The sequence below is a fragment of the Rhagoletis zephyria genome, unplaced genomic scaffold (genome assembly GCF_001687245.7).
Source record: "Rhagoletis zephyria isolate East Lansing unplaced genomic scaffold, Rhagoletis_zephyria_1.1 Rzeph_scaffold_02799, whole genome shotgun sequence".
NCBI classification, from domain to species: domain Eukaryota; kingdom Metazoa; phylum Arthropoda; class Insecta; order Diptera; family Tephritidae; genus Rhagoletis; species Rhagoletis zephyria.
This window is the reverse complement of record NW_016159883.1, coordinates 15,020-40,758: the sequence shown is the minus strand read 5'-3', so window position 1 is coordinate 40,758 and position 25,739 is coordinate 15,020. Positions and strand designations below refer to the sequence as shown.

The window sequence follows — 25,739 nt, the reverse complement described above, 5'->3', positions numbered from 1 at the left end:
TAGGTATGTATAAATATTAAAATATATATTTGTGATGTTGAAAAAATGCTTTGAATCTACTTGTCCGTAAGGATTACCACAAGTATATAAATACAAATCTATGCAAATGTAAAAGTGTAAATTAGTATTTCATTTAATGATTAAAGTTGGAAATATTTTGTTTTTCGTAATTTCTACTCTACTACATACTACTTGAAACGTTTGGAACATTACTTTCCAATTTACGCCATACCACATTACACATTTCTCGCACCAAAGCCTTCTCGCCGTCATCCATTTGGTCTCTTGAATTTTCAATGAGTCCACTGAGACGATCTCGTTCCAATTGTTCACGTACTTCGAGTACCTGGAGTGCACGTACCACAGCTTCGGGGCGACTCGAAATCGGATCGATGAGCGCATTTTGTGCCGATTGTTGTTGCTGCTGCTGTTGCTGTTGCTGTTGTTGCTGCTGTTGTTGGGGTTGCGATTGCGTTTGCGCCTGAGGTTGGGAATGCTGTGAAACTATGATATTGGCTGTTGGTGTCGTAGTACCCACACGTTCCTCTTCCAATTGTCGTATACGCCGTTCCAACGATCTTACATACTGAACCGTTTGATCACTAAGCGTTGTGCGTAGTGTGGAATCCTAGATGTGTGGAGAAATTGAAAGTAGACACACGTGTTATAGGATTACATTAGATTTTTTGTAGGAAATACACAAATTCAAGGTGGAATCGCTTGTTAAGGTGAATGTTAACCCATTGAATAACTTGCTGTCTCCACAGGCAAAAGTTTTTATCTTGATAAAGTAGTCAGGCAAAATTTTGCTAATGGAGACTCCATATTGCTCTTGGCAAGCAATAGATATCAGAGCTTATGTCTTGATAAATATTGCCAGCAATTTGGTACTTTGAGAGCTACATTTTCATATGCGCGATAACTTCGTGGCGGCAACATTATTAATATTTTAATATAAAAGCAAAAATTGAGCTTTTTTCTATTAAAATATTTGTTATCACGTATTTGGGTGTGAAATAGTATATTTTTACAATTTTTTAAGTGATTAAATCCGGCAAAAATAGCCATCTTGCTTTTATCAAGATAAAAAATGCCTACGCACAAATATTGCCTCTGATAAAATTTATGTCGGGCAATAAAAATGGCAGTTGGTAGGCAAAAACTTTTTCCTGTGGAGACAGGCCCTAAGGCAGAGGAATAAAGAATGCAGGCTAATACCGTTGGTTAAGTGTTGCAAGAAAATCTTGTGAAATTATGATTTTTGCCCAAATCGCGTTTGTGCAGACCAAAAAATAGTGTCCATCACTTACAAACAGAGAGCGCAAAGTGACAGTTTTCCTGAGGGAAGTTGCAAATTCTTGCGGGAAAAACTTTAGCCAGCAAGAATTTGAAATCACGAAAATCATAAGAATGTGGCACATGGTAGCATTTTTGTCTACGATAATTTGAATAAATAAGTTCGTTAAATTTAAAAATGTTTAAACACGAGCGATTTTTTTATGAAAAAAGGAAGTAAATACTTGTTCCAATGATTTGAACTTAACTCGGCTGAAAAAAAATTATATTCGCAATCGGCATGCAATTGCAATCAGAGTCGATTTAAGAAACCCGACAGCTAGTGCGATAAAGAAATTGAAATGTATGTTAAAGAAAGTCAGAACAACAAGAAATATACCTGTATATCCTGTTTCTGTCCATCTGAAAGAATTATAAAAATTCTATAAAAATTTATGTTTGAAATGCAACAAGGACACCAGCTGGCAGGGAAACTTACAAATTCCTGGAAATTTGCGTTCGTGCAGAAATTTGCAAGTTTCTCAACTTGAGGGAGAACTTGAGAGAATTTTTTCTTACTCTCTGATATTTTCAGTGTTGGATAATTATTGCTGGATTTTCGACGAACAAACCTATTGACATGAGGGTGGGTCCAACGAAATACAAATACAAAATATACAAAATATGTATACACATGGTCTATGTCTACGATAGTACAATGTATCAAGGTGCGGGGATCTAACTATCATTTCCTTATGTAGTTTATTTTCGTAAACTAGCCTCCACCCTATCTTTTAATAAAAATATTTTTTTCTGCATTTCCCAGTTTTTAAAAGCAAACATGCATATGTACAATAGTTAAAACACAAATACTAAATACTATATATACTTACGGGCATTTGACGCTCATAATTTCGTAACGCAGAAAGAGTTTCCTCCGCATTTGTGCTGGAACTACTGCCATCACCATCATCGCGTAATGGATTGCGCACTGAGGCACCACAATTGGCGCAAAGTGCATTCGCCGCAATATGTGTACGTTCTTCATCCAAATATAGGCACAATTCCTTCAACTCCAGATTATCGGTAATCAATTCTTGTTGTTTATCGTCGAGTTGACGTAATTTGTGCTTTAGTTGGAGTACAAATAGTATTGTTTTTTTTTTTTATAATTTACTTTGCATCGAACCTACCTGATAGGCTGCCACTTCCTGTCTCATCACACTGGCCGTATATCTTCCGAAGCGTTGCCATTCTCTTGCGAGTTTTCTACCTTTCTGTCGATCGTCGTCAAGAAAGCAGCATAGGTCGCGTAATTCCTGATTGTCATCGAGTAGACGTTGATTTTGTTCCTTCAACACACGCAGCTCATTGATAAGACCCTATGAATTTGATTAAACAAATTTTTTAAATATGTAAATACCTATAAAACTAGGTTTGGGTTCTTATCTTTTAAACACAACGCATACATACTCCCATTGGAGTAAAGACGGTTGTGTGGTTCAAGCTAATTGGAAAAGCGAGAAGGTCGAAATGGTACAATTGTCACCTAATGGTTCAACTCATAACGCAAATTAATTGTACACAGTTCGGTGCAAAACTGGTTCGGTTCTTAGCACACGTTATTTGTTGAGCCTTTGGTCAGGTGTATTTTCCAATGGGAGAAGAAGCTTTACTGCAATTTGCAGGATTTTGTGCAGCCACACAGAAAATGCTAAAGGTGATGAGCTGTCAAGTAGTTAGTTTCACAGCTTGTTTAAACTTTGAATTTTTATAAAGTTGTGCTTTTCTATAAAATATATCGTCACTACACACGAATAAAGGCGCGATAGTGTTTTGACGGAGAAAAAAGGCGCGTAAAAAAATTTTGCGAATTTTTTTGAGGTACCATCTTTCCGATAAAAAAAAAGAATTATTGAAATCGGTTCACGTGGTCCAAAGTTATGCGTTAGCATACTATTCCGACGAATTGATAACCTACCCCTTTTTCGAAGTCGGTTACAAATGTTTGAGTTTTTTGCTAATTTTATGTAAATAAATGCAATTTATGAAACTTCAAAAAGTTTATTTATTTATTACATACTGTACATAAAACTTGCATAAATGTACTTGAGTGATCATTTTATCTGAAGCGAATTTTCAGAAGTATAAACCCCTCCCAAAATATATTCCTGGGTGCGCCCCTGGAGTGAGGTAATTTTGAAAATAAAGTAATTTTTGTCATGTGGAATGTACTCATAAGCACATTTTGAGATGAAATCTTCTGCGATGAAATGCCCAAGTACAAAAATTTCTCTGCGATGAACATTTCGCTTGCGATGAAACTGACAGATCTCCTGCGACGGCTGTACGCTAATAGAGGCAGCAAGTAAGGAATACCGGAAAATTTTATTACAAAAAAATGTAACCACTTCTTGTCACCGCGATTCTAAGTACGTTGGTAATGCAGTGAAAATATTCAGCAACTCAGCTATGAAGATTTGTGGAAATTCCTGTATTGCATATTTCACGAGGCAATATTTTGTTACCAGCTTATGAGATGGTAACCAAATTTACCGGTTACAAGAGAGCACAGAATGCGAAAAAGGTTTAAAAATTGACAGCCACTTTAATTACCGGTTACAAAATTTATGTTACCAGCGCAGAATAGACCTGTTAGTTGCACATCAGCCCAGTGATGATATAGTTGGAACTTGCAACAACTGTGCTGTTTTGGTACAATTTGAAACCAAAAAGTACATTAACACCACATAGACCTTTTTGGTACAATTTGGAAATGCAGAGCTGTGTATATTTTGATTGGTTTTCTATTTAAGTTGGTTAAAAGCTTCTACTTATTTATACAAATACTTTCTTCCTTCTCTACTTCATACAAACTTCGACTAACAGCCTCATTCTATGTACTTGATAAATTAAAAATCTTTATAATTGAAGGGGTTAAGAGCGTGTCAGACGTGGCAATATATTTCGATGCAATAAATTTCGGAAAGGCTGTCAAATTGAGAAATCAGTTGCATGAGCAGTCACACCTTGCATGGAAAGTGACTTTCGAAAGAGGTTTTTATTTCCGAACGGCGAATTGCAGGAAAAATTTCTGAAATCGCTTTTTGGCTGTTCACACAGCGAATGAGTTTCTGGCAATCTTTCTCGATACTAAAATGCAACCATGGGCGGTGGGGTTGTCGTTTGTTTGCTATTTCTCTTGTAAAAGCGAGAAAATATAGGTTATAATTAACATATTTGCCGTGAAAACCAAAATTTTACGATTAAGTATATTAAGCAAAATAATATATTTCAAGCATTTTTGATATTTAATTCAACAATATTTTTTATCATTTTACACAAATTCACGATCAGGGCCACACGGCAACACTTGCAGAAGAAATAAAAATTGCTAGTGCAGCACGAGCAAGTTGAAATATATTTCCGAAATCGATTTTCGCTCTTGCAGTTGCAGTCACACCTTGCAACTTTTATTGCTGAAACTGATTTCTGAAAAGTGACAGAAAGATCTTTCTGGCTGTTCACACATCGAAATAAAATTTCTCTTTCTCAATTTGACAGCGAATTGCGTGCGAAAGACGGAAATATTGCCACGTCTGACAGGCTCTTTAGAATCATAAGGGTCTAAGTGACATTTTTTGATAATATAAGCTATACTCATATTTGTCTAGTTAAATATAGTGTTTATTTGGTGACAAAGAGTAAACATACTTTGAATAAGTTAATTAACCCGCATTCATTTAGGCAAGAATCATTTCAAATGCATTTACCCAGAATTTACAATAGGGGTATTCTCTGAGTCTTGCAAAGCCCTTGCACGGTGCAGAAGCTCATTACACATGATACACAATTGCTTAAATTTATTTATTTACTTATATATATATATACTAGGGATGTCAATTTTTCAGCTTTTTCCGATCCCGGGATTTTCGGGATGTCGTTATTACAATCCCAAGATAAGTCCCGGGATCTAGATATTCATTATTTTCAACAGCTTAAATCGAAAAAATTGCTTCTATATTGTTGAGAAGCTCTCCTACCATAAAATAAATAATAAATAAATGGGTTCGAAACCTACTTTTTTATTTTAAGTGGGGTTTTTATTTTTTCTCTCTGTGGTCAGCATTTATTTTAAAGGACTTTGTAATTTCAAAGATATGATTGATTCCAAAAATTATTCAAAGGATTCAATGCAATGTAGAATAAAATTTTGAGTACCACATGCGAGAGGAAATTTCTTTAGAATTTAGAAAAATTAAATTTTTTTTGGATTCACAAGGACGAGTAGGTAATTTTTTAAGGTGATACAAATAGAAGGACGCAATTCGAACTTTATATAAGTCCTTAATTTATAATTTTTTCATAAACAAATATTGCGAAATTTCAAAGATAAAATTTTAAAAAGACATTTTCAGTACTTACCAGTCCTGCTGCACCAAAAACTTAAATCTTTTTAAATTCTACACGGTTTCTCTTTAATTTGATACCCATACTCTTCTCTAAGCACATTTCTCTGAATTTTTTGAATCATTTTTGAATTACTGACGTCAGAGTGAAAAACTAAAAACGCAATTTTACACTATTTGGCCCATGGTTTCGCGAATATATTGATATTTGTGTTTAAAATTTACTATCGCGTGGTGTTATATGTATACTGAGCTACACATTATAAAAAAATATTAATTATTAAATAAAAAAAAGAAATAAACTGAGGGAAATAATGCATAGTAAAAATGAATACTTTATATTTGATTATCGTTTAAAAATGTTCGTATTTAAAAATAATATTTTCATACAAAATTTATTACGCACGTATTTGACTGTTCACATCTGAGTATGTATATGTAAGTGTACATACCCTATGGGGAAAATCTCTATTTTTGAACTGGTGCGCTTCTAGCACATTTAGAACCACTACTAGTTCGCCATAAATCTCTTTTGCATGCAAACAACTGGCGAATTTAACACAGCGATGTCATAGGAATTGGAAATTGTCCCCCGCTGCATTACCTTTTCTATAGTTTAGAACCAGTCCTAAATTCCACATATGGGATCTAGTTCGCTTTGCACCCCATTTTCTATAGTTTCGCACGAAAAAAGTAACAAGATGTTTTCTTTTTGGGTTACCATTATAGCAATTTTTAATTATTTGCAGAGAAATGTATTTTCAATCTGAAATCAAATTTCTTTGAATGAATGGAAATTAAATTGTGCATTTGAAAACACGTTTACATACCTTTGGCTGTAGCTGAATTTGCAGAGGTGCAGACTGTTATTGGTTATATTCCAGAAGGTCCCAAAATGTTAAGATGTTAACACAAATATTAGTTTTGTATTACCAAACTATGAAAAAGCATCTGCGACGTGCAGACTGAAAGCGTATTTGAACGAAAAACCTGCCAAGCAAAAGTCTATTTAAAGTAAACAAGCCCCCCGCTGCATCCCTTCTTCAGTAGTTTCGAACAAGTTCAAAATTCGCCAGATAAGATCTAGTTCGTTCTGCATCCCTTTTTCTATAGTTTTGAACCAGTTCTAAATTCGTCATTTTAGATATACATTTCTAAAATTGTTTTTTAAAAGTACCACATATCGCTGCTTTTGGACTGGTGGCGATCCAGTTACTATCGGACTGGTTCGTTTTTGGCGATAAAGATCTAGTACGGAACTACAAGTTTGGTTCACCAGTTCGGGGTTTCCCTACAGGGTACGCACCCCAAGCATGCAGAGCGCCGCTCTGAGAGCGGTGACAACACACACATACATACATAGTATAAATCGCGTGCTGTGGTGTTGATGGATATTCAACATTTGAAAGCAAATTTATATGCCTGGGTGTAGCTAAGTGCGCAAAGATGCTTGCCCACAAGTTGTTGATATCCGGAGACGGTCGGGTTCGAATTCCACTGCAGGCAACATGCAAATGAATTTTTTTTTTTAGTTTTTGTCTGATTATTCTTCACGGATGCCTTTTCAGTACGAACGCGGTCATTTTAATATACGCGTAATTGAATTGAATATTTACCATATATGTATCTACAGTACTTTCGTTGATGTTTATAGTAAGATTAATTACGTTTCTATTTGATTTTAACATTTTTTACCCTCAGTGTATATGCAATACTGGTCAAGAAAAGGAGTTTCTATTATTGCCATCCGTGCAAATTATAAATCCCGAAAATACCGGGACTAACATTCCTAGTACATACATATCGTCGTTTAAAGTACAAAACCGCGTATCGTCATTCTGCAAAACCGTGTAACTGACATTGGCTGCCAAAAATTGGATTTGCTAACACAAGCTCTTGGCTAAATCCTTATCCATTCGTCCTGAAATATACTAGCCAGAAATGCGATTGCTTAATAAAAAAGAGAACCATTTTGAAATATGAGTGTTTTTACGCTCTAGAAAATAATTTTTACAACTTCACATACGCGGTTCTGCATTTTGCTGATACGCGGTTTTGCATTTTGTTGATACGCGGTTTTGCTCTTTAAACGACGATATGTATGTATGTATGTATTAGGGCTGATGATACCCGGGTACCCGGTTAGCCGGGTATTACCCGGGTGCCCAGGTACCCGATTACCCGGGTGTTACCCGGGGCTTTTATTACCCGATTTGCCCGGGTACCCGGGTAATATACATATGTAGGTTCCGGTTAACGAAAAACACCCGGGTAATGCGACATAAAGCTTCTTGTATAATCTTTTTGGTGAGGATAAATATTTTTTCTGTGAGAAAATTTTTTTTTTATAATTATTTTTTTATGTCTAGAATGTACGCGACTATGTACACCTAACCGCTTGCCTGAGTAGACGGAGACAAGAAAAGTAAATTAAAACATTAGTTTCTGTACTTAAATTCAAACTTCTAATTTTTGTAAATGCATATACATACATGCATGTGTACTTATGTGTGTATGTATGTATATTTTAAAGAATATTAAATATTAATAATTTAAAACAGGGACCGAGAACAAAATGTATGATCGAAACTAAATGTCATTGTGGTAGTTTTGTTCCCAAGAACGCGTCAAAACCAAAACCAAAATGAGAACAAAACTGACGAGAACGTTCTCATTGGGAATTATATAAGAACTAAACCCTGTGGAACGTTCCCAGAGAGAACAAAATGCGAACAATACTTTCGGGAACATTTCTAAGAAACAAAATGCTAACAAATTTCTCCTGAACGTTTTGGCAAAGAAAAAAAACGGGAACAAAATTCTGAGGAACTTACTCTCGAAGAACAATTTGGGAGCGAAAGTCCCAGGAACTTTGTTATAGAGAACGAAAAAGGAATACATCTTCTCTGAACTATCTCATAGCGTTCCATTACTTTGAAATGTTTGAATATTAATGTTAATAAAAAAAGAACTGAAAGATAATTATGTATGCAAATAAAGTTAACGACAGACTTAAGACACGAACTTGTTTTTTTTTTTTTTTTTTTTTCCTGGAAGTTGAAATGGTCCAGCTTTCCTCTGGCTTAGAATTAACATCCGTGGATCTCACTGAAACAACTTTTCCTCCGAACACGAAAGACTCTTCTCTCGGCAGGAAATATTGCATCGTGTTTGGCCCCCGATTCGGTTAACTTGCTAGTCTTTTTGCATCAAAATAAAAACTTGTTGTAATGATAATGTAATTATTTTATATACATAATTATTAAAACTTGTTATGATAGTAACAACAAAAAAGATCGTGTTATCACTGAGTCAATCTGATGATTTCTTCCCTGACAAATGAAATTTTGAGGTCTTGGTGAGTGGCATAGTTGGTGAAATACCAAGGAGCATTAACAATACTTCTTTGGGCCTTCTTTTGATACCGCTGTAGTATTTCTGTTTGAGTTACTCGCAGTACCCCATAGTTACATAGCGTATGTCCAAACCGGCTTCAGCATAACTTTGTGCAGAAGGATTTTGTTTTCTAAACTCAGCTCAGATTTTGCAGCAAGCACCCAGTACATTCTTAATGTTTTAATGCAAGTTGACTTTTTTCGCTTTAATATGCAATTTCCACGAAAACCTGAGTTCAAGATGGATTCCCAAATAATTGACTTGATTGATAAATAAGGTTGCAAACGGTCAAATGAAAATGCGTCATGATACAAATAGTTATGCCTATGATTTCATTAATAGTACATACATACATGGCGTATGAGTAACATTCTTACCTAGTCATATTTTATAAAAAACGAAATTATCTGTTATTATTATTATTTTTTTAGCTCCCTACAGTTTAATACTTCTACAATCGTAAAATTATTGCTAATACCTTTAGATACGAATATATATTATAATATTTCCCCATATGGTATGGAAGATTCTTATAGATGTTCCCTATGTACGTTCGTTTGCGGTATATAATCGTAAATGCGTTTAATTTTTACCTCTCCACATTTTTTCGGGTGCCCGGGTACCCGGTCTACCCGGGTAGTAATTCAATACCCGGGTAGGGCTTCACCCGCTACCCGGGTACCCGGGTAGCTCATTACCCGGGTGAAATCATCAGCCCTAGTATGTACATACATTCAAATTTCGTTGTTTCGACAGAAATATATTTCTTTGGTTCGAGTGAAAATAAAAACAAACAAATGAAATGACGGCGAGAGAAATTTTCAAAAATGCTAGCAAACGTCAAAATTCCTAAAGTTGGCTCTCAGCGATTTTACCTTATAAATATTTTTATCATGGTTACAATCAAAATGTATTCAACAAAGTGTGATTGAATTTGACATTGCTCTCAGAAGAACCATCTTATAAAGTCAAATTGAAACAATTTTGTATGAATTTTCAATCGATTGTTTATATTTTTTGGCATAATAGTACCTTAAAAGAGAGCCTACTTGAGTTGTCAGTCACACCTTGTTTAATACACCTTGGTTACAATTGAAAAGATTCTTTCATAATCTGCGCTTGAATTGGTTATAGGGAGAAAAATTTCAAAATTGTAGTTACAATTTTTAATACTTATACATAATTTTACTCAACGTAACATTTTCAGAACGACTAATTACGTAAGTGTCATTAGTCGGCCGCTGTGGTGTAGTGGTAAGCAGTACGCGCTTTCACTCACCAGCACCTGGGTTCAAGCCCTGGTCAAAGCAACATAGCAAAAAATTTAGAGCGGTCATCCCTCGACAGGCAATGCCAAACCTCCGAGTGTATTTATGCCATGAGAAACAGCTTCTCATAAAAATACAATCGCCGTTCGGAGGTGGCGTAAAACTGTAGGTCCCTCCGCTTTGTGTGACAATATCAAGGCGCACGCCACAAGTTGAAGGAGAAGCTCGGCCAAACACTAACATATGTGTAAGTGCCAATCCATTATTCATTATTAATTGCATTAAATGAAAATCCTTTTTTTATTTTATGTGTCCCTTTTTTCCCTTTTAATAATTTTTGCTGCAAAATATCCCTTAAATAGGGGAATTACCCACAACCTGGCATCACTGGCTTTCCATTTGGCCTCAGTTGACACAGAAGAGAAACAACTGACGCGCTTTGTTGACCTCGGCCAAAAACCGCTTAGGCGATTACAGCGCCGTATAAGAAGAATAAGTGAAATGCCTAGAAGAAGGTTGAAGAGTCTTTTTCCTACCCCTATTTACGGCATTATTTCGATTTCTACTAAAGCTAAGAGTTTAGGTGTGCAGTAAAATTTTATGGAAGTCTACTTGAGACTTCGAAAGCCTTGACAGCATTCTGGTAATATGAACAGATCTTCATTAACAGAGGAATCCTATGGATTTGTGCGGTGGTGTAGCGATCACGCAATCAATAGCTTGGGCAATTTACTTACCAAACTTCAAAGAACGATTGCCATGTGCTGTATGTGAGCTTTCACTAGAACACCTGGGACTTCTCTGGTGGCACTGCTAAAGCTACTGTCTTCATCCACGGGGTGACCTTTAAGGCCAAGTGTAGACTTGAAAGAAATAGGTGCTAATTTGGTGCGGTACTGTAGACAGAGATCTAGACGTTAATGTCTTTTTGATGCCACAGAAAGTAAGCCATCACTGCTTTCGCGGAAGAGATACTATTGCAAAATTTTAAGTGCCGGCTTAACCTCTAGGCCCGGGCTTACATATTGTTTCAGTTTCAGGATGTGGAGTCTATATTCAACAGTATGCCATGGAATATGTGGCTGAATATTGGTGAAGAGGTAGGAGTTTAAGTGTCTGTAGTGACAGCCAAGCTGCACTTAGGATATTGGCTGACTAACTAAGTACTTCCAAGCCTGGGCGGAAATTTTGGGAGCGCTTTGATTTTTGTCAATTTCGACAAAAAATTACTAAATCTACTTATGAAAAGATAAACATTTACATACCTGTAATTGTCTATTTTGTTCGGCCGTGAGCCGAGTGCCGCCCGTTGGCACGGCTGCTGCACTCGAGGTAATCGAAGCATTTGGCGATGGATGATCCTGATCAGTTTTTCGCACAAACTTAAGCATATCTTGTTGATGCTGCTGCTGTTGCTGCTCCACCTGTTGCTGGCGATACTGCTGTTGTTGTTGTTGATGTGAGTTGTAAAAGTATTGCGGATTCGCGACACTGCCTGTTAGTCGTGTGGGTTGCCGCTGCGAAAGCGTTTGATGCGTTTGCAAGTAGCGACCGCTGCCACCAGGTAATTTCAGTGAATCTGGTATATAGACAGGCGACAGTTGCGGTATATCCGGTGGATATTTAAGATTGAAGTGCGTTGTATCGAAATTTGACGTGGTGTGATGCTTATTGCCAACTGCGGACGGACGTTGGCCAAGCAGGGTTTCCACACTTTCAGCACCGCCGCCGCTGCTACGCAAATTACTTATGTGCTTCAATATGCCAGCCTGGTTACCAGCTGGTTGGGGTGGCGGCTGATACCGCGGCGGTATGGAGTGAGCTGGTGCCTTCAAATGATTGGCGGCCTTAAGCGCCTGCAGATTGTATGCGTTGCGCTGTTGCTGTAAGGTGACGGAATTAGTGGACAAAGGTGCGCTGGTAATTGTGCCGTCACTTTCGCTACTCAAATGCTTCGATGTCGCCGGCTGATGGTGGTGATGATGATCCTTCACGTTATTCGAGGATGTGGGATGGTGCTGCTGTGGTTGTGCGGCTTTTGTAGTACCACTGGGAGCGATAGTTGCCTCCGTCGCGTGCTGTTGCGAGTGATGATGGTGTACGGTGGCAATGGTTTGAAGTTGGTGTGAAGGCAATGTGGCGCTGCTTGAGTATTTCGTAATTGTGTTGGCTGATGGCAAAACCGAGGAATTCGTCGTCACGCTTTGCTGTTGCTGTTGCTGCTGCTGATGATGATGTTGCTGTTGGAGTGAGCGTTGCGTTGTGCTAGGAGCTGGGAGCGAGCGACGTGATTGTGGGGCTTGTAATTTGCTTGAAATCGCAGCAGAAAATTGCTGTTGTGTTATTTTGTCGCAGTCGTTGCTATGTGATTTCGGGTTATTAAGGGAGATGGCGTTGTTATTGTTGGTTGTGGTGGTGTTGGCACCAGCTGGCAGAGTAGACACTTCTATGTTTTTTGTTGTATTTGTACTTAAAAACTTTTCACTCAGTTTGTTTATGGTATTGTTATTTGTATTGATGTTGTTGTTGTTGTTGTTGTTGTTAGTAATACCAGACATTTTCTTAGATGTCTTAGTCATTGCTTTCAAAGCAATCGTCGTTTGTTTACGTTGTGGATGGGTATTCTTGACCCCAATGCCTACCAATAGTCCTCCACTGGTTTAGACATTTTTAAGTAATTCTGATAAAAGGAGAGAAAAATTAGATTTAGCAACATTACCACATATTAAATCCGTACTAATTTTATAACTGTGGAAATCCGAGAAATAGTCAACCAAAAATAGAAAAATGCATGCAATTCAAATTCTCGCAATTTTGTATCAAAAATGGCATAGTACCATATATATCAACTTCGTATTTCACACTTATTTTAGAAACCTGATTTGCCCCTCTTACTTTTTGCTTCAGTAACGCCCGGACACAAATTTCGAATACAAATACACCACCATTATTTCAAATTAAAATTTCCATTATTTTGCTCTCACACGTCTTTAAACTTCTCATTTTCGCTGTTGGTGTTTCCGACAGGGTAGGAGTGTGATGTTACGCCGAAATCGGTTTGTCTCCAAACTAAATTTGACAAGGGATGACGGAAAATCGTTCCACATTACATCACTTCTTTAAACCTTCTAACACAACAATTTTTTAACTTATCATTTTTGCCGATAATAAATTAAAAGTACCTTCCGAACGTAACTTCCACAAAGCTAGGATTTGCCCAAATGTGAAAGTTAGTTCGTTTGTTCGTTACGCTTTAACTACTCAAGCGAGCATCGTGAAATTTTGCACACTGGTGTCACTTAGCCTGCCGTATATTATAGGACAGCCTTTATCTCGATTAGACAAGGGGACGTGTCACATCCCATACAAATGGGAGTTTTCATACTGCATATCTCTGGAGGTATTCGTGGTACCATAGATGCGCATGGATAAAAATGGACGTTAGCGGAGAGAGCAGCGTGGCACCTCACATACAAACTAAATGTAAAAAATAAAATTCAACTTGAATTAAAGGAATTAAGTATTTGAAATATTTTATTACAATGTGGGTGTCAGACGAAAGATGTAAAGAAATCTTATGTTTGAACATTTAAAATATTTTTTAGGGATTTAGAGAGGGTTCCCACCCATTAAAATATTAAACTCAATTCAAATTATTTATTAAGTTATGTCAACTATTAAAATATGGCTATCAATCAAAATGGTTTAGAAAGGCCAAATAACATTTGAGAGGGTTGCCAACTGTTTAAAAAAACGAATTCAACTTGAATTAAGGAAATTAGGTAATTAAAATATATATATCAATATGGGTGCCATATGTAAGAGTTATAAGAAGGTTGTAGTTTGAAAATATTTGGAGAAGTGCTGCCACCTGTTTTAAAAGTCAAATTTATTCAAATTATACACAAGTTGAAATATACTAGAATAAGCGTGCCAAACGAAATAGCGTTAAAAAATGTTCAGTTTGAACATTTAGTACATTTTTGAGCTGTTTGAAGACGGTTGCCATCTACTTAGAAATTCCTATTTAAATTATTTAATAAGTTAAATGAATTATTACAATATGGGCATCAATAGAAATGGTTTAAAAAGCAAAATTTAATTTGAATTAAGGGCATCGGGTAATTGAAATATGTATCAAATGTTAGGCGCAAGACATTTAAGAAGTTTTATTGAAATAACTTACACCTAACGCTACACGTAGAAATTACATACCTAGGTAAAGCGGGTGAGGGAAACTAGGAAAAAATAAAAATTTGGAAATTAAACTTTTGTTAAGTGTTTGGCCGAGGTTCTACTCCAATTTGTGTTGTTCATATTGATATTTTTACATAAATGAAAGGATGTGCGATTTTGCGCCACCTCCGAGGGTGAGCGCGACTTTGTACAGTAGGAAATTTTCCACTAATTTTGTGCAAACATGGCTGGAAGAGTACATTTTTTCCGAATTAAATAAGTTTTTTTAAGTACTTGCAACGGATTTTACAAAACATTGTCTAACCCCAAATTAAAAAATAATAATTTTTATCGTAGAAAAAACATCGGAGTTGAAGTAATATTTTTCTTAGTGACAAATTCCAAATTGAATCGGTGTTCTATCATGAGAATTTAATTCAACGACCTCAACCACATTTTTAACACCTTTAAAATCTGAAATTTGTCATCAAGAAAAATATTACTTTTAGATAGATGGTTTTTTTAAAAAATGTCCCAATTTTCACCATATGCTTATAAAAATATATGGCGTAGATTCATAGCCGAAATAAAGTCGTCTCTAAAGTTAGTTGCAACGTTTTTGACAGATATTCCATTGAAAATTATGTCAGAAAGCTGTAAATTACTTAATGGTGACTTATATTTCACCATGAATATGCCCATATATATATATATATTTTTTTTTTTTATCAGGATTATGCAATCTTTTCTAAAATCTGTCCCAAGTGCTGGAAAAAGTCGTTTTTGAACTACATTTGTCGCTAATTCCTCACTGTGTAGTGGGTTCAATCTTCTTACAGGCTTACGCTTTTTTTGTTCAAACCAATACAAATGCTAAATTCTGTTGATCTGATGAGGTTACCATAGACCATAGCCGAGAGCTTCGTCTATTTGAGAATCATCATTAACAATAGAAAATCCGTTTTTGCCAACAAGTAAGCAATTGGGCAGTAAAGTCTAGCCTTGATGGACGAAAATTACACTTTATATATAAATCTTTCATTATTTAGATTTATGGGGAATCGCTGGTTTTATTTTACTTTAAAAAATTAACATTGTATCCTTTATAAATACTCTAAAAACGTGTTGGTATCTAAACAAGTAAGTTTATGATATTTATTAAAATACTACATTAAAGATGATGTTTCTTTTAGTAGAAAATTTTTAAATTGTTGAGCTACAAAAAAAGGTACCACTTTGGACTTGCCATTGAACTATTCGTAGTTGAGCCTTTAGCATAAATTAAAAAATTTAGCTGCGGGTATCTGCGCGTTTACTTTTATTTTAAACCAATACCCCTTATATATAGCTTAGTTTTCGTTTTTGAAATCACCGTTACGGGGGTGGAGCACGTGGTTTTCGTCCGATTTCAAAAATTTTCAACAATGGTGCTTAACGAAGCTAAGCGCAATGTTTGCACTAAATTTGGTCTATATTAATGAAGTAGTTTTTGAGATATATACCACGCCCATTTTCCTAATATTCTATGAAAAACCAAATTTTCGCTAAAGAGCAATTGTATATATCAATTTTGAGTAAATATTGACTGCTAAAAACTTCTGAACGTCAGGTACATACACACATATGAATTTAAAGCCGTATTTCTACTGAAATTGTTTAGCTTCGATGATTTTTATCCTATGTCATTAAGTAACCCCCCAAGTTTTAATTTTTGTTGAGATTAAATGATATTTTGAGTATTCAGTCCGTCATATTGGATACGCTAATTCGAGTTTTTAAAATCTGGCATCAAATTTGTAATTAGTTTCAACTTGGTCTTGATTTTTGGCCAGTTTTTTTTTGCTATATGGGACCCTTGTGCGACATTAGGGAAATGTATCTTCGAACTGTTCAGGTTCGTCAAGTACTTGAACTTATAAGTAGTCTATAAATATGTACTTACATATGTATATATTTCACTGTGACCTCCTCAACCAACACCTGAATTTAGACTAGAGTTATTTTTTTTTTCAACATTTTATTTCCTAAATTTATTTTAATGTACATAAGTATGTATAATGCCATTTCATTCACTGTAAATATATGTGTGTAAGAATGTAAATTAATGGCCATGTAAGTTTGCTAAAGTTAAATTTTATAAAAATTGTATGTGCTTCACGCTTTGCAATTGAAATAACTATCAAAATAAACATTTAGTACCAATTTCAAACACATAAAGCACGAATGAATGCAAACAAATTAAGAAATAAATTTGGAATGTCGCAACGAAAATTAGTACAACATTGGCGTAAATGCAAATTTCAAACCTCGCCTCAAGCGTCACTTCAGTATGATTTTATTGTATTTTTTAAAGGTAGAGAGCGAGTAAAATAGAAAAACATATTAACTACTCACCATCTTGCGAAAGCGAAGAGTCAGTAGGTAAGATGGCTTTTATGACCCAATTAGGGAAAAACAGGTCTAAGTAAGTAGTCAGAAAGAGGGGAATCTTCGAAAATTTGGTAACTATTACATACACATTTTCAAGATACGCCATAGCAAACTTAAAATATCTGTCTTCTTCCCTTATTGATTGGCACAGCAGAAGGTTAAGCGATTTTGGCCGAATCCAGTAAAGAATGCTATCTTTTTACCTTCTAAGGCAATTGACATCTATTGCACTTTTTTCAGTATAAGCAACAACATTTAAAAAAAATCCACACCAGTTTTTGTAAATTTCACTTCTTATATATACAAGTAATTTTTACGCAAAGAACATAACCGACTTCAATTCTCATATGAAAAAAAAAAGATTCAATGATCGGATCTAAACCAGATTAATACGGGATCACCTCTGAGACACTACCTTTCCGATCCGAAGAATTATCGAAATCGGTTGACGTGGTTCAAAGTTATGCAGTAACATACATCAAAAAAAAAATATTCCGATTAACTGATAACCTCCTCCTTTTTTGGAAGTCGGTTAAAACAGCCCCGAACCAGTCTAAAAAAAAAATGTCAAAAATCAACGCGAATTTTTAGCCGGTTGAAACTTGAACATACAAAATGCAGACAAAATGTTCAAAAGATTCAGATTAAAAAGTTGAAATTTTGGCGAAAATTTTTTAAATTTTCCTAAACTTTGTATAAAGTTTGAAACTGTGATTTTTATGGTTTTGGTTAATAAATTTGGGGAATAAAGGGGAAGCTAAGGGAGAATGAGGACACTTATGACTTTTTGTAGGACTAATGTCCATTCCCGAGAGCTCTCGCGAGTGCGAAAATAGTTCGACCCAAGGTGCTTAAACCTTAGGCTCGCAAAGGCAGAGCAGCAGGTGTGGAGATGATTCCACCTCATCATCCTCCAAGCAGCTGGTGCAGTAAGGGTTATCAATGACGTTCAGCCTTCGGCATGATTACCAATCACACAGTGACCAGTAAGTCCTCCCACCAATCGTGAGACAAGCGGTCTACCCGTGGCCAGAAGGATTTTGCTACCTTGCATTCCAGGGTCTTCGCCCAGCGCTCTTTGAGCTGACTAAACGCTCATCTGTTCCGAAGCAGACCACCCGAGGTCAGGGGAACATCCAGACCTTCCCTATCCGGAAGTAATTCCTCGAGTGTTTCTTGTCTTACGAGCTCGTCGGCCATGTAGCTGCCAGTGATTTCGCTGAGACCTGAAACCCAAATAAGCTTCATAACGAAGTAATCAGATGCGGTCGATAGGGAAGTCAAACACTCCTTCACCTTTCTCGAATGCGCCGTCAGGAAGCCAAGAGCCCTGATAGCTACTTGGCTAAATATTCACCTCCTTAAAATGTGTTACACTAAAGAGCAACCAATCCGAAGCCTCTTTTGTCGCGGCCACCTCAGCCTGGAAAACGTTTCAGTGATCAGGTTGATGGAGAGTTCTGCGCAGAAGACACATCCACCAACCTTCTCATTAAGCGTGTTAGTGTGTTCCACCCGATGAGCACCCTATATAATAAAATTGGCTTTGCCAATGGCCCCTCTACAACAGTATTGAGGCGTTCTTGACTCTTTCCTCTACGAAAGCTTCCGGGAAAGCTGTCAAAGACCAAGCCCAAGTACTTCGCCCTGTAAGAGAACCTTAGAAAAAGACCACCCGTTGAGGGAAGACGGCAATTCGGTATTATATACCTCCTAGTAAAAAAACAAGCTCCATTTTACCGGGATTTACACCCGCCCGCAACTATAAGTCCAGTTCTCAACTAAGCTCAGGTAACCCTGCATAAGTTGAAAGTTTCCGGAAACTTTCCATTTGTTATCAATACTACATCATCAGCATAGGCAACCACCCGACAGCCACTTCTTTCCAAAGCCACTAACAGATCATTGATGGCAACGACCCAAAGCAACGGCGACAGAACTCCTCCGGGGTACATCTCCGCTCACTAGGGATGCAAATTTTGCGGAGTAACATCGATACATCGATGTCTCGATGCATCGGAAAAATTAACATCGATGCTAAAAAACATCGCCAGAAAAACATCGATATATCGATGGTTTCCGATGTTTCAAAATTTGTTAGCTTGTAGTCACATTAAAAAAAAAATTAATACTTTTCAATTCCAACTCTCTGTAATTCTATTATTCCCTTTATTTATTTACCATTCCTTTACCCTTCCTATAAATAAAATAGAAATGCATGCCGTCGTAAGTTCACTGAGCCTAGAGTTCCAAGTACCAATTTCGTTGAAATTTCAACGGGAACCCGGTCCAAATGTTGCCTTCTCATCGCCCTCTTCTTAGTGTTTATGCGTAGCGGGCACTGAGAAGGCAACATTTTTCGGTAGAAAAGAAAACGCCATAAGTAAGCATTTTTAATATCGAAAGATAAGAGTAAACTCGGAATTTCTGAATGTTCCTCAAAAAAATAAGTATTAAAATTCATGGCCAGCCAAAAAATTTTAGGAGCATAAGTTGATGTTAAAACATCTCGGAAACTGGCATCGATGTATCGTCAATTTAGCGATTTTAGGAAATTGTAAACATCGATGGCAAACATCGAAATTTGAACCGATATTATCGATGATTCAAAAATATCGATGCATCGTTTGCATCCCTACCGTTCACACATTTTTGGATTGAAGTGCTGCCCCACTCTGCCGCGACAGTTCTGTTGCAAAGCAGGCGGTAAATAAACCAGACAAGGCCGGCTCCGACCTCTAGCTTATTTAGGGCGTTAACTACAGCCTCTGGCAAAACATTATTAAAAGCCCCCCTCGATATCAAAATTCTCTCCCTTCCAGTAGCATGCCCTTGCAGTAAGCATGCTGATCCAAGGAAAGGCGATCTCTGAGGATCCCGATCATTAAGTGCAGTTCGATCAGCCTCTCCAGCGTCTTCAAAAAAACGAAGACAGACTAGTTGGCCTGAAGTCCCTGGACAATACATGAGAAGTTTTACCCGCCTTGGGAATGAACACCACTCTGACTACCCTCCAAAGCTCCGGAACATGACTCTTAGCCAAACAGCCCTTGAAAATAGACATCAAACAGCTGCACGACACTTACGGAGACTTCTGCAGTTGGGTTGGTATTATGTCGTCTAGGCCCGGGGCCTTAAAGGAAAAATAATAAAAAATAATTTAGCCTGACATTACGAATGTAAAAAAAAATCAAGTGGTCATTTGTTTGAGTCACTGTACAGCAAAAAGTTGCGGTTTTTCCACCTGAACTATAAAATTGAATATACATATATTAAGAGATTCGCCAAAACATTTCGGTAGAGTACTAAGGTTTATGCGAGCTGGAACGATTTGAAAATACATAAATAAAAAAATCTCATTATTTTGATTCTGTTGTAAAAATTTAAAAAATTTGTATGCAGGCCTTTTCAGCTTAAACTCTTCTATAATTTGAGGAGATTTTTTGGAAAAATATTTTTAAAACAAAATTTTTTTGAAGGTATTTCTTATTGCTTTTCCGAAATATTTCAGCGGAAGCGCAGATCAATCTTTGAAAAAAGTTAAAAAAACAGCATCAAAAATCTCATTATATCGATTCCGTAAAAATTTTTTTATATTTTTTTTTTATATATTTTTATGCAATTTTTTAAGCTTAAGCCGTTTTGTCATTTGAGGGGATTTTTAACATATTTAAGAAATTAATTTAATTCATAAAAAAACTCAATTTTTAGAGGTATTTTCAAATCTTAATATTGTTGTGAAATATTTTGGTGAAAGTCTTAAAATACAATAGATTTTATAATTCCAATGGACAGTACCGATTTTTTGTTTGTTTGGGGAGTGATGTTATCTAATGTACATATATACACATGTCAGTATGTATAGTAGCTACATACATATATATATATATATATATATATATGAGTCTTCGTAAATTATACATACTTATGTACCTACATATTACTATCAAAAGGAAAAGTGTTACACTTCAGTGAACGTCTACTAAAGTTGTCGTGCAACTTTAAGGCGGCATGTACATATGTACTTACATATGTATATACTTTTACATCGTATATGAAATGTCATTAGATTTTCGTCGCCGATAAAAGCATTTCAGCTTTCAGATTTACCGCCAAGTTGGTGCAGTAACATACATATGTACATTAGGGTAGTCCATAAAAATCAAGTAAACGATTTTGCTCCGGTTTCACCCCTCAATTGGTAATACCACTGTCCCAGATATCAAATATAAATTTTGGTCCCGATTGGGGACGGTTAAGGCGTGTCGCACAGGGGGTAAAGTACAGATTCCCCCATAGAGACTCAAAAAATTTAAGTTATTTTTATTCATCTAATACCAAAAATCGATACTACCATAGTCGAAGATATCACTTATAAATTTTGGTCCCGATTGGAGTTGGTTAAGGCGTGTCGTAAAGATTACTCTATGGGGACTTGACTATAGTAGCATCGACGTAGTAGTTGAGGCTTAGGAAATCTGATGTAAAGATTTGCTTCCTACTTTTAAGAACCACCCTAATGTACATATGTACGTGTATAAAAACCTATACAACGACGTATGCGGCTACACGCTCAAAGCCAGTAACAAAATATTAGAAATCTTGTCAATGGATCTAATTTCGTATAACACGCATTAAAAAAGAAGCACTGATAATATATTTTCTCTGCCGATTGCAGCGGCTTCTTCGATGTGAGAGCACTAACAATTTAAGGTGATTTGGAAAGTAGCATTGAGTTTTCGTTTGTTTTATTAAACTTTTTTTAAAATGACACACATTCATACGTATTAAACTTCTTTTCGTTAGTTGCACTGTACATTTTTATTAACATTTACATATGTTGAATCTGGTTAAAATTTGAATGAAAGATCTGATAAACTTGTTTTGTTTTAGGCATACATATGTTTGTATGTAAGTAGATATGTACATATTTATACACGCTATGAGCCGTTTGAAGGGCAGTTAATTTTTAAAACCTAATTGAGAAAATGGCACTATGACAATTTGCACCTTATCTAAACTTGGTATGTTTCGTTGGGCAATTGACATTTATATGTACATACATATATATGTACAAATGTTGGTGTACTCATATATATCTTGCTATTGTATGTATGCTTTTTTGCAACATCACAATTGNAAACTTGGTATGTTTCGTTGGGCAATTGACATTTATATGTACATACATATGTATGTACAAATGTTGGTGTACTCATATATATCTTGCTATTGTATGTATGCTTTTTTGCAACATCACAATTGTTTTTTTTTTTTTTTTGAAAATCCTTTAGTTTACATCAGCATGCATTTAGAAACTACATAGTATGTTAGAAATGATTACTTTCCACTGTCACCAATAGCTATTACTATCTACTTTTTCACTTCACTTGCTTTTAGTTACACAAAATACAAATTTTCTTTGGCAGATGCTTGACATCGTTTACCTACTAAATACATCCATAAGTGCTGTACTATCTACATTTTACTTACATGTACATACATTTGTAGTAATGAAGTATCTGCCACATAGAACGCACTAACATAGGCGTAGAGTTTCCAGATCTCTCTCTCTCTCTCTCTGGTTCCAACTCACGCACGATCGGCGACTTTGCAACTAAGAAATTTGTATTGTGACAATTTAATTTCCCACACTCACAGATGCACGCATACGCATACACTAGCGACTTAGTGAAATGTAAAATACATACGAAGATGTTTTTATTTTTTATTTATTTATTTTTTTCCGCTCTCACTCTCTCAATTTTAATATTGCTTCCGGTTTTGGTTTTCTGCTATGTCTACGCAAACAAACAAAGCCATTCGTTGGTATATCAAAATATGTCTTTAATCCTTCCATAAACTGAATCTATTATGCAAACTAATTTCTTAATGTTAAGTAAAATATATTTTTTTAGTATTTTACTATTAAATTTTCACTTTACACTTAAAGTTTTCACTGAAAATATCTGCAAAGATCAATCACTTGAGCGCTCAGAGCAAGCCAACAAATTGAATGCGAGCAAATACATTTTTACCGTGCCATGCTGCCAGCTTGTTTGTAAATACGAGTCGAGTACTTTTTCTCACCTCTTTTAAGCACAAAAGGAAATATTTTAAAATTATCAAGAAAAAGCTTACTCTTATAGAGAGCGTCTTCTATGTATGGCTTTAAATAATTTTTATTTTTTTCCCCTGGCAATATATTCTCGCCCACACTTTAGTTAATCCTATAGTACAGAGTATCTATGTACTTTAATATTTAGTTATCTCAGCGACACACCACACTGGAAAGCAAATCGACATACGTTTCAGATACATTCCTATGTGGAGTGTGACCAGATATATGAATAAATTAATGTTTTCATTTGAGAAAAAATAAGCTCTACATTTGATATCAACGATATACTTTTTATGTACCATAAGAATCAGAGGGTTTCGATCTTTATTAAAAGATTTCGACCTATTTTAGCCTTATTGCATTTTCGAAACTTTTGTGGACTTAGCAAATTTCACTTTCATTGAATATAAACGAGTAAACATAAAAAAGGACTTTTACGTTTTTCAAATCGACTCATTCTTAATTTCTCTAGCCTCCTGTGTTAAAATACATGAGTTTTCACTCTAAGCTAGCGATATGTTAATACGGGAATATTCACACGCAAATTAATTAGAGATTGAAGTAGGAGTTATCAATATGTACATTGGAGTGGTCCAAGTTTTGTATAGGGGAAAAAATGTCATCGTAGAAAATGCCAAAGCTCTCCCCTAGTTGTTTCCTTTAGGCATTTGTAATGTTTTTTTCTTTTTAGGTTCGGTTGTTTAACGTCTAATTATCACTACCTCCCAGTTAAACATCGTTATCGACGATTTCAACATCATGCATATAACATGTGATCGATAAAGCAGTCGTTGTATTTAACCGGAGCTTCTACCTCCGATTTGTGTTAACCGGATATTGAACAGGGTGCCCAATGAACTAAAATGCCTAGTCAATAGCTTTGAAACTAACAAATATTGGTGATTTTTTTTACGAAAAGCTACTGTTGCCATGATAACTGCTAATTTAAATTTGAAATTCTCTTAGATTGCTTAACCAATTGTTTGGCTAATATATGTATGTACAAAATACTTCTAAAATATGAATATTTGATGAGCATCGTCTAAATTTGTGCTTAGAAATGTAAAGTTTGGTGCCAGAACCTCTTTCGTGAAGAAGAAATATTTTTGAAGTGGTCGCAAACCCTAGTGCCAAGGCATTTGTGTGAAACTGTAGTTTACTAAATTTGTGTAAAAACATCCGGTCGCACACCAGAAATTGCGCGGAAGACTACTAAACGTTTTACTTGTAAAAAAAAAATCGTGGAGATGCTCTTAACCTCGTCAGCCATTATTCTAGGACCTTCTTCCTGGAAAAACAAAGCCACATATTTTACGATTGACAGACAGTTATAACTTCAAAGCTGTAAAGGACTTTGTGTACATACTTTAAACCAACAAAAACTATACCCATAACAATGAAGATCAAACGATCAAGCAACATTTGCTTTTTAGGTATCAGGCACCGGCGAACATTTTCCAATGAATGAATTATTCTATGAGTTATCTTATGTTCTGTTCGAGTTAACTACTACACCTTTTTCAGTTTTAGTTCAGAAAGTTGCAATTTAAATTCAGAAAGTTACAATTCAAGTTCAGAATTTCCATTTCAAATTCAGAATTTTCATATCAAATTCAGAAAGTTGCAATTCAAATTCAGAATTTCCATTTTAAATTAAGAAAGCTGCAATTCAAATTCAGAATTTCCATTTTAAATTCAGAAAGTTGCAGCTCGAATTCAGAATTTCCATTTTGAATTCATAATGTTGCAATTAAAATTCACAAAATTAAATTTCAAATTCAGAATTTCCATTTCAAATTCAGAAACTTTCATTTCAAATTTAGAAAGTTACAATTTATATTCAGAAAATTTAATATATACATATGTATTTTTCCATTGAATGCAAGGTATAAAAAGTTTTCTGAACTTAATTTGAAATTGCCTGAACTTAAATTGTAACTTTCTGAATTTAAAATGAAAATTCTGGATTTGAATTGTAACTTTTTGAATTTGAACTGAAAATCCTGAATTTGAAATGGAAATTCTGAACTTGAATTGTAACTATCTGAATTTGAAATGGAATTTCTGAATATGAATTGCAACTTTCTGTACTAAAACTGAAAAGGTGTAGTATAAAATTATTAAAATAGTAATGGTAATATTGGTAATGGTAATGGTACCTACTGGGTGCAATGGGGTATAGTCGCTCTTCTGGTTATGCAATAACAACGCCGGTACAAAAAGAAAGTGGGCGGTGTATTTAACCAGATCCACCTATCGACATGTATTTCGATCCGCGGAATCTGAGGTCCGTTTGACTCCTGCCAAATTTCGAGTAACTTTCGAATTTTTTGTAATTTGTATCGTTTTTCGTTTCGCATCATCGAAGCCCTGAAGTCTCTAAAAAGAAGTCTGATGAGGAGCTGTGGTGATCTCCGAAGCGGCAGCTATAACTTCTACCGCTTAGACTTTGTTGTCTTTTCCATTTTTTATAAAAAATAAATCGTGCTACAAAGCTCGATAACGCTATTGAAATATACATGAATATGCCGCAATAAAACTTACAAATAATTTGTTTAATTAATGCTTAAAGAGCAGGGGAAAATTACAAGACATACCAAGAAATTTTCATCAAAAATTTTCAATTTTGAGTATGCAGTTTTGTAGCCCATTCAATTTTAGTATGAT

At 35.6% G+C, this 25,739-nt stretch overlaps 1 protein-coding gene across 5 annotated transcripts; it reads right to left on the bottom strand.

Moving 5' to 3' along the window:
* Positions 1–22,991, bottom strand: Ccdc85 (coiled-coil domain-containing protein 85). 5 transcript variants are annotated; one of them, XM_017622430.1, is made up of 6 exons: positions 22,663–22,991; positions 22,445–22,568; positions 11,614–13,028; positions 2,469–2,657; positions 2,169–2,405; positions 1–628 (listed from the first exon to the last, which is right to left on the bottom strand). In XM_017622430.1, the coding sequence occupies exons 3-6, from the start codon at positions 12,925–12,927 to the stop codon at positions 182–184; spliced, it is 2,187 nt and encodes a 728-aa protein (XP_017477919.1). In that variant the 5' UTR covers positions 12,928–13,028; positions 22,445–22,568; positions 22,663–22,991; the 3' UTR covers positions 1–181. The 5 variants fall into 5 exon arrangements, with proteins under 5 accessions (XP_017477919.1, XP_017477917.1, XP_017477918.1 ...); XM_017622428.1 differs by having other exon boundaries at positions 22,445–22,991; XM_017622429.1 differs by having other exon boundaries at positions 22,455–22,991.
* Between the last annotated feature and the right edge of the window lie 2,748 nt (positions 22,992–25,739).

What these genes read in the sequence shown, in the direction of transcription:
- Ccdc85 (XM_017622428.1), bottom strand. Translation starts at nt 12,927, where the DNA reads ATGACTAAGACATCTAAGAAAATGTCTGGTATTACTAACAACAACAAC. An exon ending in AACAAAATAGACAATTACAG is followed by an intron (nt 2,658 to 11,613) that starts GTATGTAAATGT and finishes TCAAATTCATAG; the next exon opens with GGTCTTATCAATGAGCTGCG. An exon ending in ATTATGAGCGTCAAATGCCC is followed by an intron (nt 629 to 2,168) that starts GTAAGTATATAT and finishes CCACACATCTAG; the next exon opens with GATTCCACACTACGCACAAC.